The sequence below is a fragment of the Leptonychotes weddellii genome, chromosome 8 (assembly GCF_054177405.1).
Source record: "Leptonychotes weddellii isolate Sample4059 chromosome 8, ASM5417740v2, whole genome shotgun sequence".
Lineage (NCBI taxonomy): Eukaryota > Metazoa > Chordata > Mammalia > Carnivora > Phocidae > Leptonychotes > Leptonychotes weddellii.
In genome coordinates this window covers 32,596,191-32,616,646 of record NC_138376.1, presented here as the reverse complement: position 1 = coordinate 32,616,646, position 20,456 = coordinate 32,596,191, and the positions used below count along the sequence as shown (strand labels likewise).

General features: G+C 45.7%; 1 protein-coding gene across 3 annotated transcripts in view; it reads left to right on the top strand.

Moving 5' to 3' along the window:
• The window catches only part of XPO5 (exportin 5), a 52,217-nt gene extending 32,093 nt beyond the window's left edge, over positions 1-20,124 (top strand). For 2 of the 3 annotated variants that reach the window (XM_081828310.1, XM_081828308.1), the window contains 12 exons: positions 10,505-10,605; positions 12,581-12,677; positions 13,436-13,572; positions 14,450-14,547; positions 15,129-15,175; positions 15,580-15,677; positions 16,518-16,580; positions 17,357-17,439; positions 17,904-18,011; positions 18,145-18,282; positions 18,470-18,634; positions 19,008-20,124. In XM_081828310.1, the coding sequence (XP_081684436.1) occupies positions 10,505-10,605; positions 12,581-12,677; positions 13,436-13,572; positions 14,450-14,547; positions 15,129-15,175; positions 15,580-15,677; positions 16,518-16,580; positions 17,357-17,439; positions 17,904-18,011; positions 18,145-18,282; positions 18,470-18,634; positions 19,008-19,145 (1,273 nt within the window). In that variant the 3' untranslated portion in view covers positions 19,146-20,124. Of the gene's footprint in view, positions 1-10,504; positions 10,606-12,580; positions 12,678-13,435; positions 13,587-14,449; positions 14,548-15,128; positions 15,176-15,579; positions 15,678-16,517; positions 16,581-17,356; positions 17,440-17,903; positions 18,012-18,144; positions 18,283-18,469; positions 18,635-19,007 lie in introns of all 3 variants that reach the window. The other variant, XM_081828309.1, reaches the window with a different exon arrangement.
• Positions 20,125-20,456: the final 332 nt, after the last annotated feature.

Below are 20,456 nucleotides of genomic sequence, written 5' to 3'. Positions count from 1 at the left end.
CACAGAACCCTGCCTTGCAGGTGTGTCAGGAAAGGTGATATTTTAGGAGCCTAAACGTTAGTAGTTGTGGATGTCCCTGCTACAAGCTCCTGACTAGAAATCAGAGATATTGAAACAATGTATACTCTGAGTCCTCCTGCCACTGCTTGTGAGTTAGAGATAGAGCCCCAGGGTACCATCATCTTCTTGAGCAGGAGGAGAGGGGAGCCCAGAAGGAATACAAGATTCTGTTGTAGTGTCAGGGATGTTTGACCAAGGATGTGTTAACAATACCTGTTTTTTAAATTCATTAAATTATATCTTGAGGTCACAATCACACTTAATTAAAGGATAAAGAAACAGCTTGTCTGCTCCCTGTCAGATTTAAGACTGAATTTCTTCTCATTAAGAACTGATTTTATCAGAGATCATTTCATAGTATTAGCCATCTTCCCAAACCACCAAGAAAGACTTAAATTAGAAACTAAAAAGATGGCAGGGGCGCCTGGGTGGCTCAAGTCCCACATCGGGCTCCCTGCTCAGCGGGGAGTCTGCTTCTCCCTCTGCCTCTGCCCTACCCCCTGCTTGTGCACAGGTGCTCTCTCTCTCTGTCAAAAAAAGAAACTAAAAATAGATGGCAAATTGCAGTTTTTCAAAGTAAGTGGGTCCTTTTACCAATTCTTGGCCTCCACACAGCAGTGTAGGTAAAGGCTAAGGCAGAGTTTTGGATGGCCTCACAAAATAGGAGCAAACTGAATCCAACAGCATGATTAAGAGATTATACACCATGATAAGTGGGATTTAGCCCAGGGATGTAAGAGTACTTCAGCACATGAAAGTAAACTAGTGTAATACACCATATTAATAATTAGAACAAAGGAAAAAACCCACCTGATCATCTTAATTGACACAGAAAAGGCATTTGACAAAAATCTAAATTTAACACCCTTTGATGATAAAAACACTTAGCAAGCTATGAGTAGAAGGGAATTTGCTCAACATGAAAAATGATTCTTATGATAAATCCATAGCTTATATCCTACTCAGGGGTGAAAGATGGAGAGCTTTCCCCCTACCATTAGTAACATGACAAGGATGCCCAATTCCGGGGCGCCTGGGAGGCTCAGTCACTAAGCGTCTGCCTTCAGCTCAGGTCATGATCCCAGGATCCTGGGATTGACTCCCGCATCGGGCTCCCTGCTCGGCGGGAAGCCTGCTTCTCCCTCTCCCACTCCCCCTGCTTGTGTTCGCTCTCTTGCTGTGTCTCTCTCTGTCAAATAAATAAATAAAATCTTTAAAAAACAAAAACACAAGATGCCCAATTCCACTGCTATTCGACATTGTGTATTGCAAGTCTCAGAGGGATAATTAAGGCAAGAAAAAGAAATAAAGGCGTCCAAATTGGAAAAGAAGTAAAACTATCTCCATTCACAAATGACATAGAAAATCCCCCAAACTCACAGAAAGATACTGCTGGTAATAAGCAAATTTAACAAAGTTACAAGATACAAGATCAACATACAAAAATCAGTTGTTTTTGTACATTAGCAATGAATAATACCAGAAAAAAATGAAGAAAATAATTCCATTTATAATAGCATCAAAAGAATAAAGTATATAGGAATAAATTTAACCAAGGATAAGAAAGACTTATCATACACTGAGCGCTACAAAACATTCCTGAAATTAAAAATAATCTAAAGGGAAAAGCATCCCATATTCATGAATTAGAAGATTTAATTTTGTTGAGATGGAAAACTACCCAAAGCAAACTACAGATTCAATGCAATCCCTACTAAAATTCCAATTTCCAATGGACTTTTTTGCAGAACTGGAAAAGTAGGGTCTTCAGATTAATATGGAATTGTAAGGAGCCCCAGAAAGCTAAAACAACTTGAAAAAGAACAAAGTTAGGGGACTCAAACTTCTCAATCTCAACTCACTACAAAGCTACAGATATCAAGTTAATTTGGTGCTGCCATAAGGATAGACATAGAGAGCCCAATCAAAAACCCAGTCAAAAGACTTGGATAGACATTTCTCCAAAGAAGATAGACAACTGACCAACAAGCCCATGAAAAAATGCTCATCATCATTAGACATTAGGGAAGTGCAAATAAAAACCAGGAGATCACTTCACACCCAATAGAATGGTTATAATAAATAGTAATAATAATTTTTTAAGAAACAAAATTATGGGGTGCTTGGGTGGCTCAGTCAGTTAAGTGCTTGCCTTTGGGTCAGGTCATGATCTCAGGGTCCTGGGACTGAGCCCAGTATCTTCTCCCTCTCCCTCTACCCCTCCCCCCACTCGTGTTCTCGCTCGCTCTGCTCTCTCAAATAAATAATCTTTAAAAAAGAAACAAAATTATGGGGCACCTGGGTGGCTCAGTCAGTTAAGCGTCTGACTCTTGATTTCAGCTCAGGTCATAATCCCAGTCGTGAGAATGAGCCCTGTGTCATGCTCCATGCTGGGTGTGAAGCCTGCTTAAGATTCCTTCTCCCTCTATGCCTCACCACCTCCTGCCCGCACCCCCCCAAAATTGTTAACTTGGCAAGGATGAGGAGAAACTGGAACCCTCGTACATTGCTGGTGAGGAACGTGAAATGGTTCAACTGCTATGGAAAAAAGAAAATGGTTAATTTTTCAGAAATTTAAATATAGAATTACCAGGCGCCTGGGTGGCTCAGATGGTTGAGCGTCTGCCTTCGGCTCAGGTCATAATCTCAGGGTCCTGGGATCGAGTCCCGCGTCAGGCTCCCTGCTCCTTGGGATCCTGCTTCTCCCTCTGCCTCTCTCTCTCTCTCTGTCTCTCATGAATAAATAAATAAAATCTTAAAAAAAAAAAATTAAAAATATATATATATAGAATTACCACATGACCTAGCATTTCCACTCTTGCACGTATACCCGAAATAATTGCCAGCAGGTACACAAATACTTGCTGATGAATGTTCTGCTTGCACTCTATCACAATAGCCAATCAGTTTAAACTCAGATATTCAGCCATAAGAAGGAATGAAGTATTGTTAACATGCTATAATGTAGAAGAACCTCAAAACCATTACGCTAAGTGAAAGATGCCAGACACAGAAGGCCACATATTGTATAATTCCATTTATGTGAAATATCTAGAATAGATAAATCCGTAGAGACAGTAAATTGGTGTTGCCAGAGCTGGAGGAAGGGAGAAATGGAGATTAACTGCTGCTACTTAACTGTTCCTACTTAATGACTATGGGGTGGGGGATGGAGGATGTGACCTGCCATTGGCCCTTGTCCTTCCCTGAACTTCCCTGAAGTTTCACATATTAAAAGTTGAGGGGCGCCTGGATGGCTCAAACAGTTAAGCATCTGCCTTCGGCTCAGGTCATGATCCCAGGGTTCTGGGATCGAGTCCCGAATTGGGCTCCCTGCTCGGCGGGAAGCCTGCTTCTCCCTCTCCACCAGCTTGTATGCTCGCACGTGCGTGCACACTTTTTCTCTTTCACTGTCTCTTTCAAATCAATCTTTTTTAAAAAAAAAGTTGAGCTGGTGGTTGGGCAACATTGTGATATCTTAAATAGCACTGAATTGTATATACTTTTTAAGATTTTATTTATTTATTTGAGGTATTTTCTCAAATCTCAGCCATTTTCTAAGGCTGCTTTATTTTAATATCAAAACTAGACTTTGTGTTTCTTCAGTAAACATCAGTTCTGACTAACGTACAGCATTCTTGTGAAAACCAAATGAAATCATTGCTCTGAAAACCCTTTGTAAACCATAGGATAGCAGGTAAATCTTTGATGGCTTCATTAAATAGCCTTCAGGAGCATTGAGGAGAGAGCATTTAACTCTGATGGAGAGAATGGAGGGTCAGGTAACAATGGAGTTGAAGTCTGAAGGTTTATTAGCCAATTGAGGCAAAGAAGAGGAAAGGTGAGGGGAACAGCATGAGCAAAGGTGAGCAAGAGGATGGCACACTTAGAAACAAGGTGGGGGTTGATACACACATATGCACACTAGGGTCATAGCCCTCTTCCTGTACCAAGGCAGGGGTAGAGAAGACTGCGTCCTTAGCTGTGACCTTGTGGTCGTTATTTAATTTATCTGAGCTCCCTGAGCCTAGATGTGGCCTAGAGTCACTAAGCCATGGGCATGGACACACACTAATAGCATTGTTGAATTGCTGCTTAATGCAGTTGTGCCCCCAAGGTTGTGCTCATTTCCTAGAAGAGCAACACATAAGACTCTCCATTTTTTTTTTTTTAAGATTTTATTTTTAAGTAATCCCTACATCTGATGTGGGGCTTGAACTTTTACAAGCCCGAGATCAAGAGTCTCAGGTGCTACCAACTGAGCCAGCCAGGCGCCCCCAGAAAGGTCTCTATCTTAAAATCATTGGCAACTAGTGTGCTGCAACTACTCAAAGTCACAACCTTACTTGAGTTTCCTTTTTTCATCTGTTACATGGGGAGAATAAAACTCACCAACCCCCAGAGGATTGTTGTGAATGAGACAAAGCTTGGAGGGGGCCTCCCTAAGGCACTGGTTTGCGCCTCCTCCTCACATTAGCAAAAGCTAGTTATTTGGTAACAATGTTCCAAAGTACTAGAACCCAGGTCAGGAAACTTAACACAGCCTTTTGGAATCACGGAGACGAGTGAATGAGAGAAGGTACAGTGTAATTTCAGGACTGTAGAAGGAAATAGGTTATGAATTCCCGTTAATTCCAGTGGGATACTGGTGAACAGTACAGAATGTGGTTTGGAATAAGAATATGCGTCATCTGATTCCCGAAGATGGTACATAGCCCTCCAGTTAAGAGTCTGGCCAGCTAAAAACAAAAAAAAATCTAGTCCTAAAGTATGCTACTAATCAAAAAGGAATTTACTTTTATTCTTTGAAACACTTAAACAGATGAATGGCAAAATACGTTTGCTTAGTTGTCAGTAAGACAAGGAGTTCATACCATCTTCCACAGAGGAGGCAAAACTAGACATTGACAGTGCCAAAGAGGACAAGATAGGCATAAAAGCACTTGTAAACACAGATGTAGAAATTACAAATAAGAAATTACTAATCCAGGGGCGCCTGGGTGGCTCAGTTGGTGAAGTGTCTGCCTTCAGCTCAGGTCATGATCCCGGGGTCCTGGGATTGAGTCCTGCATCAGGCTTCTTGCTCAGTGGGGAGCCTACTTCTCCCTCTGCCTGCTGCGCCCCCTTGCGCATGCGCGCTTGCTCTTGCTCTGTCTCTCTCTCTCTCTGACAAATAAATCTTTGGGAAAAAGAAAAGAAACTACCGATCCATTGTTAGATCTTAAAATAGTAACAGTAATTCCTTAACATCACCAAATGTCCCATCAGTGTGCAAATAGTACCAAAATATTTTAGGTGTTTTTTGTTTGTTTGTTTGACTCAGGATCCAAACTCGGTCTGTTCGTAGTGTTTGAGATGTCTTTGATGTCTAAATTTGTTAGTTGCCCTGTCTTCTTTTCAATTTATTTGGTGAAAAAACTAGGTTTGTACTTGTACGGTTTCCCCTAGTTTGGATTTTGCTGATTGCATCTCCATAGCACTGTTTAACTTAGTCTACTTTAGTTTATATTTCTTACAAATAATTAGATCTAGAGCAGGGGTTGGCAAACCACAGCCCAAGGGCCAAGTATGGGTCTCTGCATATTTTATAAATAAAGTTTTATTGGAGCACGCCTTGCCCATTCATTCGCTTATTGCCTATGGCTGCTATTGTGCTTCAGCAGAGTGGCATATTCAGGAGAGAAAGCATATGGCTGGTTAAGTCTCCAATATATACTATCTGACTCCTGGTCTATAAAATTAATCTGATACTGGTCATTTTTTAGTAGAAATCTTTCTTAGGTGATGATGGGTTCAATGCAATGGTAAAAGTGTCCAGGTAGGCTCTTGGGGTGTGTGTGACAGATTGATCTGACAGAAGTAATGACCGAAGTAATGTAAGTCAGTGAAAAAGAAAGCTAAATTATTTAACACATCATGCAGGGACAGTTGGCTCTCTCGGATGGGGTGGGGGGGAGTGGATTCCTTCCTGTCATCATACAGAAAAAGAAGTTTCAAATAGATTAATACACTAAAGACTCCTAGACTGTATTTATGGTATCAGGATAGTGAATGAGTTCTTAAGACACAAGAAGAACAAACCATGGTGAAGGTCAGTACGTTTGCGTTAAAACTAAAGCCCAGGAAGATGGCAGAGTGAGAAGCACTAGGAATCTGTCACCCCATCTAGATAACATTTGTACTGGCAGAATCTGATTTTGGAACTCTGGAATCTTGAAGGCTTGCAACTTCCACAGGAAGACTTGAATGGTAAATTGTGGGTAATTCCAGTCAGTATCGGCTCTTAGCGCAATAGCAGCTACCTAGCCCCCAGCCCCTTGGCAGGCAGCTGTGCACATGTTCCTGGAGCAGCTTGCACACAGCTTGTAGAACCAGGGTGGGCAAAAAGGCCCCAGTTCACTAAATATTGGAGATCTGTGCTCTGATCACTGATTGCTACTTCTGATCACACCAGTGCAGACACGGACATTGTTGCAAGATTCTTCCCCTCCTGCTGAAGTAACATTCAGGAGATTTAAAAGGCCATTTACCCCCTCCCCTTTCATTTTTCAACTTTTCCCCTTTTGTGAGCCAGACTAAAGTTTAGGGCATCTTTGGGCGCCTGGGTGACTCAGTCGTTAAGCGTCTGCCTTCGGCTCAGGTCATGATCCCAGGGTACTGGGATCGACTCCCGCATCAGGCTCCCTGCTTAGCGGGAAGCCTGCTTCTCTCTCTCTCCAACTCCCCCTGCTTGTGTTCCTGCTCTCGCTATCTCTCTCTCTGTCAAATAAATAAAATCTTTAAAAAAATAAAGTTTATGGCATTCCAGAACAACTGCATATATGGGGATAATTAAAAAGTGGTTGTGCATACCCAGGGAAAGGCTCAGAAAAGACCTGAGAAAACATTGAGTTTATACCTCAGTGGATCTTTGGCCTAGAGACAGCCTACAACAATCAAAAAAATCAGTATGGGGAAGAAGAATATGATTTTCAAAGTTACCACATCATTAGACTCAAATGTCCAGTGTTCAACGAAAAATCAGAAGGCATGCACAGAAAGTATGACCCATTCAAAGGAAAAAATAAATCAACAGAAACTATCTCTGAAAAAGATCTAAATGTCAAGCCTACTAGAGAAAGACTTTATTTATTTTTAGAGCATTCGCGAGTGGGGTGGGGGTAGGGCAGAGGAAGGAGAGAATTTTTTTTTTTTTTAAGATTCCATTAATTTATTTGATAGAATAAGAAAGCCAGAGCAGCAGGGAGAGGGAGAAGCAGACTCCCCACTGAGCAGAGAGCCCGAGACGCTGGGGTCCATCCCAGGACCCTGGGATCACGGACTGAGTGGAAAGCAGATGCATAACTGACTGAGAGAGAAAGGGCGGGTGCGGGGGTGGGGCGGATCTTAAGCAGGCTCCATGCTCAGTGCGACCCTGAGATCATGACCAGAGCCAAAATTAAGTCAGATGCCTAACCAACTGAACCACCTGGGCTCCCCTAAACAAAGACTTTATTTTTTTTTTTAAGATTTTATTTATTTATTAGAGCGAGGGGAGCGGAGAGAGAGAGAGAGGCAGGCTCCCTGCTGAGCAAGGAGCCCCATGCAGGGCTCAATCCTAGGACCCGGGATCATGACCTGAGCCAAAGGCAGGCACTTAACCAACTGAGCCACCCAGGCATCCCTAGACAAAGATTTTAAAACAACCGTCTTAAAAATGCTCAAAGAACTAAAAGAAGATGTGGAGAAAGTCAAGAAAACAATGTGAACAAAATGGAAATATCTATAAAAGGAATAGAAAACCTAACAGGAAACCAAAAAGAAATTCTGGAGCTGAAAAAGTACAATAACTGAAATGAAAATTCACTAGAGGGATTCAAAGGCAGATTTCCAGAGCAGAAGAAAGTTAGTTCCTGGCTGCCTCAGTCAGAGGAGCATGTGACTCTTGATCTTGGGGTTGTGAGTTCAAGCCCCCCCATTGGGTGTAGAGATTACTAAAAATAAATAATTTTTTTAAAGTCAAGATAGGACAATGGAAATTAATGAGGCTGACGAACAGAAAAAAAAGATTGAAGAGAAGGTAACAGCCTAAGGAGTATGCGGGTCACTATCAAGCAGACACTAATAAGAATTGTGGGAGTGCACTGTTGTGGGAATATAAAATGGGACAGCTGCTGCAAAAAACAGTTGGATAGTTCCTCAAAAAAATAAAAATATCATATGATCCAGCAATTCCAGTTCTGGGTTCTCAAAAGACTTGAAAGCAGGGTCTCAAGAGTTATTTATACACTCAAGTTCATAGCAGCATCATTCATACTAGCTAAAACGTGGAAGCAGGGGTGCCTGGCTGGTTCAGTTGGAGGAGCATGGGCCTCTTGATCTCAGGATTGTGAGTCTGAGCCCTACATTGGGCATGGAGATTGCTTAAAAACCTTAAAAAAAAAAAAGTGGAAGCAACCCAAGTGTCCATCGATGGATGAATGTGATATTTACATACAGTAGAGTATCTTTCAGCCTTTAAAAGGAAGACGGTTCTTCAGTATGCTACAACATGGATGAACCTTGAGGACAGTGTGCTAAATGATAATAAGCCAGTCACAGAAGGACAAATCCTGTAGGGTTTTACTTACACAAGATGCTGAATATGGTCACAATCCTAAAGTCAAAGTAAAATGGTGCTTGCCAGGATCTGAGGGAGGGAGGAATGGGATGCTACTGTTTAATAGGTAGAGAGTTGCAGTTTTATAAGACAAAAAATAGGGGATGGATAGTGGTGATGGTTGCACAACAGTCTGAGTGTATTTAGTACCACTGAACTGTACACTTAAAAGTGAGAAATTTTATGTTATATGTATTTTACCACAATGGAAAAAACGGGGCATAAAGCCTATTGGAAATATTAGTATAAGCAAGTCAGGCCACAGACTAGAAGACTTGTGCAGCACATGAGTTGCAAAGCACAAGTATCCAGCAATTCTACATGTTTCTGTCCACCATAGAGAAACTCACACATGTACACAAGAACTGCAGAAAAGCTCATTGCTAGAAGAGGGAATGAACTTACTAGCCCTCAGGGAGGTGGGGAGATTAACTAGAATTAATTAAGTGGCATTCTAAAAGTTGAAATGATTGTACTGAGTGTACATGGTTAGATTTAAAAAAAAAAAAGTGTTGAGTGTTTTTTAATTTAAATAAGCATGGTCTGAAATGATCTGTTCGGTGTGCATCTTAAATATTTAACCCTGCTGGTGTCTTTTTTGTAACTTTTGTATTTTGTACAATTTTTATTTTTTTGTAACTTTCCCTATGTTTGAAATGTTTTATAATTAACTTTTAAATGAAAAATAGGTAGTTACACTCTCTGGCTGTAGATTGTTGGTGGTGCCATTGCTGTGGGCAGGAGGAAGGGCTGATAGCTGTGGATGGCAGGTAGCTCAGGTCCATAGTCATTGCTCCTTAGTTCTACACAGCCAGGGACTGCTCAGGTAAGGCATTTTGGTCTTCTGTTGGGAACTGTGACTCTTCTTCCAGGAGGCAGAAGCAACTGTCAGAGCATTGTAGGGTCCAGGCTCTTAGAATGAATACCAGACATCTGAAAGTGAGGGCATTTCATTACCCGCTGTGTTCCCGCCTGTGAAAGCACAGAGCCTCTGACATTTCCTCCTTTCTCACCAGCAGTCTGCAAACTGGGAGTGCCCAGGCATTGTCTCAGATTTAAGAGAATTTCCCTTTGGGGTGCCTGGGTTGCTCAGTTGTTTGGGCATCTGATTCTTGGTTTCCCCTCAGGTCATATCCTCAGGGTCGTGGGATCGAGCCCTGCATTGGGCTCTGCACTGGGCTTTTGGAGTCGCCTTGGGATTCTCTCTCTCCATCTCTCTCTGCCCCTCGCCCCACTCGCATGCGTGGCATATACAGGCTCTCTCTCCCTCTCTTTAAAATAAGTAAGTCTTGGGGTGCCTGGGTGGCTCAGTCATTAAGCATCTGCCTTCAGCTCAGGTCATGATCCCAGGGTCCTGGGATCGAGTCCCGAGTCAGGCTCCCTGCTCATCGGGGAGCCTGCTTTTCCCTCTGCCTCTGCTGCTCCCCCTGCTGTGCGCGCTCTCTCTCTCTCGCTTGCTCTCTCACTCTCTCTGTGTCAAATAAATAAAATCTTTTAAAAAAGTCTTTAAAAAAAAAAGAATTTGTATTTCTGGCTTTAGATTGTGCTATCATCCAGCTGTCTCAGGATTTGCTTCTCATCTTGATGCTTTTAGGTGTTGAATACTATACAGCCAAATAGTCTATTCCCATTTCCAGGGAAACATTTAAGTATTTGTATCTTATTTTCTTTACCCTGTGGGGAGTAGTGTTGGCCAGGAGATCCATCTATGTGGATATGTAGTATCACTGAATTATGGGGTGAAACCCATTCTTTCCTTCTGCAGCTGACTAGGAAAAGTTCACATAGCATCCTTGTTTCTTGCAGAACTCACAATACTTTATATGCATCAGAAATGCTGGCCAAGATGGCAGAGCCTTTCACAAAGGCTCTGGATATGCTTGAAGCGGAGAAATCTGCAATTTTAGGTAAGAAATCTAACCTTCTTTTCTTTCCTTGAAGTTTACCTTAGCTCTAATGGACTCCCGCAACAGCGTTGGGGTACCCATGTCACCCGTCACCTCCTCCTCGCCTGGCACCACCTCAACTGCCTGTTTCTGTGTGGAGCTCCTACAGAGTCTCTAGGAACAAGTGCATTCACTTCATTATCTTGGGTCTTCCAAGGCAGTTGTTCCCCTCTGCCACCCCCCTCTGCACTGTTAACCCTTCCAGGTAGAGGGGTGTGTCAGAGCCTTTAGATGATAAATAAACGATGGTCTTTTTGACCTGAAGGATATTAGCAGACTTTTCCTGCTTTCACATATGAAAAAAAAAGTGTTAAGTCAGTTAAGCTCTTAAATAAATAAATCTTGGAGCGCCTGGGTGGCTCAGTTGTTAAGCGTTTACCTTTGGCTCAAGTCATGATCCCAGGGTCCTGGGATTGACTCCCGCATTGGGCTCCTTGCTCCACGGGGAGCCTGCTTCTCCCTCTCCCACTCTCCCTGCTTGTGTTCCCTCTCTCGCTGTGTCTCTGTCAAATAAATAAATCTTAAAAGCAGTTAAGCTCAAATATCTTTAATTAGCAATATATTGTATGTATATAATCAAAAATCTTAATAGATTCTAAACCATGTTTCCCAGTTGTTACCTTGATTCGAATGCTGCTTTAACTCATTTTTCCCATTAGCAAATAATTATGCAATCCTGTGATATGTGCTGGGAAGGAAAGTGGCCATGTGTTTATTGGGAAACATCACCCATGTTGGAGCGGAGTCAGAGGACTGCCTCCTAGTAGAGACTTGAAGGATAAGTAGGAAGGAGCTCATCAGGTTGGGGGCAAGAGAAGATGTTGAGCCTTCTGGGCAGACAGAAAGGCAGGTACAAGATGCTGCGGCATGCAGGAAAGAGGTGTATCCAGGGAATAGAGAGGGGTGTCCCACACGGCTGGAAGACACAGAGCGAGGCAGTGGTCAGAAGTTAAAGCCAGAGACGTCCAGAGTTGCCTAAACGCTATACGCATCTCTGGAGCTTTGTGCTGGCTCACCATCACAGCCTCCACAGTATCTCTTCGTTCCCAGCCATAACCTCTGCCTGGGCCTGGCTGTGAGTAAGCAGGCCAGTGAGCATTCCTCGGCTGTGACATTCATGAAAAGAAGGGTGTCAGTTGGCCTTGCTGGAGCTCGTGTCTGTCTGACTCGGCCTGCACGGTCCTGGGCCTTTTCCTTTTGGCATCACTGCACTAAAGGTTACAGAAAATAATAAAAATAGAACTTCCGAGAAATGTCTTGCAATTACTATAAAAAATAGCTGTTGCTTCACCACCCATTCCCGCTCCCCTACCCTGCCATTCAGTTATTCAAATTAAACCAGGAATTCCTGCCATAGAAATAGATGTTCGCCCAAAACATACTAGAATGGACAAACAGTTCCCTCTGTCAGCTTCCAGCCATGAGCAAGACTTGAAATAAAAACTGCCTCTGATGAGAAATCTAGATCTTTTGGATCTTACAGATCTCTGTCATACTGTGATTAGTGGGTTTCATTATGATCTGTTTTACATATTGGGCTTTTGCATAAAATGTTGCTTGAAAAAGAGGTTCCCCAACTTAAAAAGGGAGGGGGGCATCCCTGGTGCTTTATGGAGAGATCATTTTGAGCTGTCACCATGTGTTTTGGTATAAGTACCATCTGAAGAAACCCAGGCAAAAAGTTGGAGCGCCCAGGTCTGGCCTGAAGTCCTGCGTACTGAAATAGCTTCGCCCTTTCCCTACCAAAACACTGTTGTAGCAGTCACCTCAAGGGGGGCTCTTAGCACCTCCATCTGGTAGAAGACATGGCCAGCTGCTTCGCATTTACGGCAGTTGTCACCCCCACCCCCAAAACTCACCTGCCTGCCGTAGGGTGTTGGCAGGTTAAGACCCTTGGCAGCAGAAGAGCATGTTCCCGACCCATCTCTCTCTCTAGGCTTACCTCAACCTCTCTTGGAACTGAATGACTCTCCTGTCTACAAAACGGTCTTGGAAAGAATGCAGCGTTTCTTCTGCACCCTCTATGAAAACTGGTAAGAAACCAATGCTGTTTCTCTCTAGTCTCTTTTTAGGCATGCATAGTATAGGAATGCCATGGATAGGACTTCTGATGTAGAAGTCTAGTGTACAGGTAAGATGAGGCCAAAATTTGACAGGAAGCCAATGATCCTAGTGTGACACCGAAATGAATTGGCTGGCTTTCTTGCATTTGCTTTTTTATAATTGTCATATGTGTCTCCGCCCTAGCCATGACTTGAGATTTTATGCCTAACTTGTCTGCTTCCGGTGCATAAAATGCTGAGACCACAGTATAAGATCCAGTGAGTGAGGCTGCATTTTCTCAGAGCCCTCACTACTCAGCTACTTTGAATGGGACTCTGGAGGCCGCTAGCCAGACTTTGTCTTTGGGTCCTGGTTGTAGGATGGGGAGGTAACCGGCCCTCCCATAGCACACCACACCCCAGACATTGTCCTCACTCACCCAGTGCTCCGGTCAGCCAGGCTAACCAAAAGAGACTGTGTTGTAAATCCATATTGCTTATGAAGTAATGAAGGCTACTGTTGATCTTGGGTGCCAACATCTCTCTTTAAAAACATGCTAAATCTACTATCAAGTTCCCTTAAAGGCGGGTGAGGGGTGTGTTACTGATTGAGCTGAAGGTCTCTTACGAACCAAATGCAATTGCTTTTCTAGCTGAGAAGTCTTAGCATAGGCTAGAAATTCCTGGGGCATTCGGGGCTGGCAGGGACAAAGGTGGGGTTTGTCACTGGCCGTGATTTTCCCTTACAGTTTCCATATTCTCGGGAAGGCGGGTCCTTCCATGCAGCAGGACTTCTACACTGTGGAGCACCTTGCTACTCAGCTCCTCAGCTCGGCCTTTGTCAACTTGAACAATATTCCTGACTACCGACTCAGACCCATGCTTCATATCCTTTCCAAAGTCCCTAGATAACCCAAAACCCAAAGGGCCGGAGGGTTGCAGACAGGAGCAGCTTTCAGGCACCAGAGGAGACAGAGCTGAGTAGGTGGAATAGATGGGATCATTTATCCAACTGTGTGATAACCGCAGGAAGTGGACGAGAAGATTGGCGGAAATGCAGGAAAAACAGGAAGGCAGGGCCAGCGGGGCTGGAAAGTGTTTTCCTTAGGGGTAAATCTTGACCATCCCACTTCTTGGAAATAGGAAAGATAAAGGTTTTTTTGGTTTTTTAATCTCTTTTCTACATCCTATCAGGTGCTTCCTCTCATACTTCATTCTCATTTGGACTCTTTTTTTTTTTTTTCTTTAAATGTTTTTGAGAGTATCTTTCTTCCCTGAAGTTATAAGGAGACTAGCAAAGGAGAGCGTTCCTCCTCTTTTTTTCCTTCCGGGCAAATAAGTGTCTGTAATGTGCAGCCTAGTAGCCATTCCTGAGCAGCCCGGGGTTTTGGAAAAGAGATTGAAGATTTTTGTTTTTGTTTTTAAGATTTTATTGATTTATTAGAGAAAGAGAGAGCACAAGTGGCGGGGAGGGGCAGAGTGAGAGGGAGAAGCAGACTCCCTGCTGAGCAGGGAGCCCGATGCGGGACTCGATCCCAGGACCCTGGGATCATGACCTGAGCCGAAGGCAGACGCTTCACCGACTGAGCCACCCAGGCGCCCCGGATTTTTGTCTATTAACATAGAATGTTCTTGGCATCTTGCAGGTCCTTTGGGGGTTGACTCTGCCCATGGGGATATCCTGCTACGTGGCAGGAGAGGGGTGCCTTAGAATGAGAGGGGTCTGTGCTCACGTGCTAAAACTTCTTAACCCACCGCGCCATGGGTCTTTGTGAAGCCTCTGGTGCTCTTCTGTCCCCCGGAGCACTATGAAGCCCTGGTGTCTCCAATCCTTGGACCTCTTTTCACCTACCTCCACATGGTAAGAGATTGGTCAGAAAAGGGAGCAAAGAGGACCCTCAGGCAGGTTGGCCTCTCATGAGTCTTGCAAGTCAGGAGTTCCTGAAAGTGTTGTCTCCTGGCCCTGTTCAGAGGTCCGTGCAGCGGTCCCAACACAGCAGGCTTTGCTTGCTGCAGCGGATTGAGCACCTCCCAAGAACTAAACTGGTTCAGTTGCCCATGAAGACCTGCAGACTCCAGTTCTGCTCCTGACCTCCAGTTAACTGAGGAGAGGTGGTCAGGGGAGTGCCTTCCCTGGGTCTCTTTCCCCGACTGTGGGATTAAGCAAAAGGACCAGCTAGGTGGAGAACAGTGTCCAGAGAGACCTGGGAATTCTAGAGTATCTTTGATTTTTTCCAAGCATAGGATACCCTGTCCTTGTCATGGGCGTGGGAGAGGTTCTAGAAACCACATCTGCTGGTTTAACCTTGTGGGGCTTCCCAGGGCTCTGTCATTGAGACCTAGAATCCTCCTCGGCTCATTCTAATCATGAAGTGGACCTTAGATATTATCTGTTTCAACCTCCTCCCCACTATCAGCATTATTTCCCTTTTGTTTTCCCAGAGGCTTTCCCAGAAATGGCAAGTCATCAACCAGAGGAGCCTGCTGTGGTAAGGAGCGTCTCATCTCTTGGTGGAAAATGCTGCCGTTCAGGGCTAGAAAGCAGCAGGTTATGGCCGTTCTCAGCCTAGATGGGAGCCTGCTTGTCTGTGACCGTTAGGCATACTCCGGTCAGGCCTTTATAGGAGGGATCTTCAGCTGCCTGAGGAGGGTGCTGAGACATCCTTACCCACTTTGGATTTTGATCCAGTACCTCTAGCCAACTGGATACAGTCAAGTAATAATGTCTGTCTCAGTGGATCATTGTTGTCCCATTCCCAGCATTTGTGTGGAATGTAGACCAAAGGAAGCCAGGAGAAGGAAGTGAGCACAGAGGGTCTGGTTAGGGTCACTGTTTTCCTTGTCCTTCCCTCTTTTGCACTCCCGTGGAACTTGGCCCCCTCCTTTCCTGCAGTGGGGAAGATGACACCGCAGATGACAACCCAGAGTCTCAAGAGATGTTAGAAGAACAACTGGTGAGGATGTTAACCCGAGAAGTCATGGACCTAATCAGTAAGTGGCATGTGGGACGTAGGGGTAGTAGGGAAGACTTTTTCTGGAAAAAGAACTGGTTGCTCACCCAATCCCATTAAGGCATGTTTACAGCATTACTGACAGATCGATTAAGAAATAATTAACTAGGTAGAAGCCAGGTAGTCCTTAAATCAACTTAAGGACATTCTGTGAATTGTAAACTGTATTGTGTTTGTAAGACCAGAATATGCGGGAATGGTCTAAAATAGCAGGAGAAATTTGGATTAATGGTAGGAGTAACTTCCTAGTTTTGTCAAAATAGGGGGGGGGAAATTTTTTTTTTTTTTAAAGATTTTATTTATTTATTTGACAGACACACAGAGAGAGGGAACACAAGCAGGGGGAGTGGGAGAGGGAGAAGCAGGCTTCCCGCCGAGCAGGGAGTCCGATGCGGGGCTCGATCCCAGGACCCTGGGGTCATGACCTGAGCCAGGCAGACGCTTAACGACTAAGCCACCCAGGCGCCCCAAAATAGGGAAAATTTTTAAAACTTGGGCATGAAGGTGGCTAATTTTCTTTTTTCTTTTTCAGTCATTTCATTTGTTTGAGATCCATAGCAGACCAAATCCATATCAGCCATTCTCTCCTGGTCACCTACTCTCAGAAAATTCTGTCATTTCCCTCTAGTTAATTGAACTTAAAGGGGACCAGAGCAGTCTGGTCAAACCTTTATTTCTGCTGATAAAGGTGATTTTGTGCCTGGACAGTGCCCCACTTTCCCCCATCTTCATCTGCCCTGAAGACCGTTTGGGATTTATTGGCCAGAGGTGGCTGTTATCTGGTGGCAGTAAGCCCAGTAACCCCACTTTCTTGCTTTAGCGGTGTGCTGTGTTTCAAAGAAAAGTGCTGACCATGGTACTGCACCCCCTACAGATGGAGATGGTAAGTGAGCCTGCTGTGTGGCCCTCCAGAGGTCTGCCGTTAGACTCCGAAATACTGTCCCTTCTGTATCCAGGTCAGCTCGTGTAGAAATGGTTTCCCCAGCAGTCTGCGCTAGGGGAGATTTCCACCTGGTTTATCTCTCTGCTGGCCCTCTTGCTGTATTCCTCCAGCATACTCCCACCGGACTGCCTTTGCCCTTGCTGTTTCCTCCGCTAGAATAACTCTTCTCCCAACTGTATCCATGGCCTGTCCCCTTGCCTCATTCACATGTCACCTCTGAAAGGTCTTCCATGACCAACTTAGAAAAACTAGCCACCCCAGCCAGCCACTCTGTGTTCTTCCTTTGCTCTGTTTTTCTTCATAGCACTTAACACTGCCTGACATTGTTTTACTTCATGTATTCCCTGTTTCCCTAACTAGGATGTAAACTCCCATCAGGGAAGGGACTTCATCCTATTCCTGTTACATCCCCAGGAACTAAGTCAGTGCCTGCTACAGTGGGGTCTTCAAATACTTCAACCACAAAAGATCCTCAATGTTTGCAGCTTTTTGAGTAACTGTTCAGAGAATCTCCTGTTTCCCACTATTTTTCAAACTTCAGCCAGGTGCATCTCTAGACCTGCCATGGGCAGGGGCTTCTGCGCCTCTCAGGCAGCTGGGGGGCTGTCTCAGGACTGCTCCAAGTCAACCTGGGGTACTCAGCTTTCCCTTACGTGGTGGCCTGCTCTTCTCTGTTCCGAAAGGATGGAGCTTAACATTCTGCTCTCTGCTTACAGATGAAGAGATGATGGCCACAGAGGTCGCCCCCTCCACCATGACGGAGCTTACAGACCTGGGCAAATGTCTAATGAAGCATGAGGTGGGTAGAGGGGGCAGGGGAGGTTTTTCTGCTTTCCGGGTATGGCGCCAGCTTCCACTTTTCTCAACCTGTGATGCCATCAAAGAATTCTTTTGGGTAATGCCACTTTATATGGGTTAAGTTCCTGGTTCCTAAAGCCCCCAGAAAACAGTGGGAAAGGTCAAGGTGTCTCCCATGCTGGCATGGGCAAAGGCTTTCAGAAAAACACACGGGCATGTTACGGTGTTCAGCACCCCCCCCCCCCGGCCTGAGCTTGGTCTCCTTACACATAGGTTTTCTCTTCTGTATGGATTGTTTTTTCTTCTTTTTGACTGCCTGATACACAGAGAGGGAATAAGCTCGTCTTCAGTAGCTGCTTTTATCACGTTCCTGTTTACCTATGAAAACTCTAGCTCCTCATGCATAGGCCTACTCAGAAAATTGTGTTCATTTTCTCATTGTAATCCTTCATCCTTTCCCGCTAGGATGTTTGTACGGCGCTATTAATTACAGCCTTCAATTCCCTTGCCTGGAAGGATACTCTGTCCTGCCAGAGGACGACCACCCAGCTCTGCTGGCCTCTGCTCAAACAAGTATGGTTAATCACCCCTTCTCCTCACCCCTTACGAGAGGCTGGGGCCATGAGGATTCATTCGGTTGGAAGAATTGGGTTGCTGGGGCTCTCTGAGGGTACCTCTTTGGCCCTGAGCACAGCTGTGTCCCCAGGTGCTGTCAGGGACACTGCTCGCAGATGCTGTCACGTGGCTTTTCACCAGCGTGTTAAAGGGCTTACAGACGCACGGGCAGCACGACGGCTGCATGGCTTCCCTGGTGCACCTGGCCTTCCAGATCTACGAGGCACTGGTGAGTCAGACAGCAGGGAGGCCGGGTCCGCTGCAGCTTCAGCCCTCGGGGCCTGCTCCTGGGCAGTGGGGCCGTCATAAAAGTCAGCAGCTGGTGCCGCCTCGAGACATGGGTGTGGCGGGGGATGGGAAAGGTGGCAGGGCCCCGCCTGCGCCATGGCGTAGTTTTATATACCCCCACTCCACAGCGTCCCAGGTACCTGGAGATCAGAGCTGTGATGGAACAGATCCCGGACATACAGAAGGACTCTCTGGACCAGTTTGACTGCAAGCTGTTGAACCCCTCTCTGCAGAAAGTGGCTGACAAGCGCCGGAAGGACCAATTCAAACGCCTCATTGCTGGCTGCATCGGGGTAGGTCACGCGCCTCCCGGAATGCCTCTGCTAGTGCTCCCAACCGGCTGGACCCACCCTTGTGGTCTTCTTAGACCATGTGTCTGTGCAGACCAGAGACCAGCTGGAGTCATGCTCTTTCTTTTAATTTTTTTTAATAGATTTTATTTATTTATTTGTCAGAGAGAGAGAGAGAGAGCACAGGGAGAGGGAGAAGCAGGCTCCCTGTTGAGCAAGGAGCCCAATGTGTGGGACTCGATCCCAGGACCCTGGGATCATGACCTGAGCCGAAGGCAGATGCTGAACCGACTGAGCCACCCAGGTGTCCCAGTCATGATCTTTCAAACAACCCGCTACTCCGGGCCCAGCATCAATTCTTATTTGTTTTCCACAGAAACCCTTGGGAGAGCAGTTCCGAAAAGAAGTTCACATTAAGAATCTTCCCTCACTTTTCAAAAAAACGAAGCCAATGCTGGAGACGGAGGTGCTGGACAACGAGGAGGGTGGCCTGGCCACCATCTTTGAACCCTGAATCAAACTTTTGGGCATTCTTCCTCGGCCTTTATTGTCATCTCTTCTTCCCCTTCGTAGCTAATCTCTAGGCCCCTCTCCACTGCCACCTCACTTTGCACCACTGTCAGCCTGGAGAGAGATCCAGGTCTGGAGCTGGAGAGAGGGGGCCCGGTGCAGGGCAGAAGTAACAATACCTGAGGTATCAAGAAAGGGAGTTCATGCTCACACCATTCCATCTGGATCTCCCAGCTATCTCCCCTTCTACTTGGAGTTTCAACTTTTCCAAGAAAGAAAAGCTAGAGCAGACTGGCCCTACTCCCCAAGCCCTCCGGCCCCCATGTAGCCATACACCCGTGTAGAGCGGTAACTCGGGGTGCTAACACCCAACGCTGCGACTAGCCAGGCTTGCACAGAGGCTCGGTCCGCACTGCTTGCGCCAGAGAGTTCCTCCTGGGCCGCTGCAAGTCCCACTGAGCCCCCTTACTGCTGGGCTGGCAGAGAACCTTCCCCATCCCCCAGGGGCATGTCTGGGTCAGGTGCTGAGTGCTGAACTGAATGTGGCCAGTTCCCTCTCTGTTTTGAGCAAGAATCTGGTCACCTGATGGGATCCCCGGTACAGGCTGCCGCCAAGCTCTGGACGCAGTGTCAAGTGTAGTACCATCAGGGACCGCAGCTGGGCCAGGATCTGGAGTGCTTTCTGACATCCCCTTAGAGTTCACACGTATTCCATGCAGTCCCTCAGCGCGGTTTCCCCAGCCCCAGGATCCACTCAGGCATAAGAGCCACGGTACCCTATCTAGTGTCATGTGATGCCGTTGGCATCGGAGGATAACGTAGACCAGCTAGGCTCTGTCTGTGATGAGCAGCTAGCAAAGCCACTGGTCTCTTCTCGGACTAGTTGGGTCCAGGTGCCTTCAAAAATCTCATGGTCTTTCAGGTCCCTGGTCACTCTCATGGACCATTTCCAAAAGAAAAGAACATATGCCTTCCTATCACAACCTGTATTGTGAGGCTTCACTCTGTTCTAGAGGTCACTGGATGGCCCTGTAAGCAGAGGGGACATGAATGCAGGACCCTAGCCTTGAGTCCCTGCTGGCCATAGACAGCCTTCATCTGTACGGAAACCAGATGAGAGCGTCTGCGTTCTGTAGGAGGAGGCCTGTCATCCATGCAGCCCATTGACACGAGGGTTTCTGGGGGGTACTGAGCAGAACAGCCTGGGCGCAAGCTACAGCTGTGAGCTGGTGGCACCCGGGCAGGGTTGGAGAGAGGTGAGCCTGCGGAAACAGGACTTGGGGTCCTGTGGAGCTGTTTCTGTGGCACAGATTTG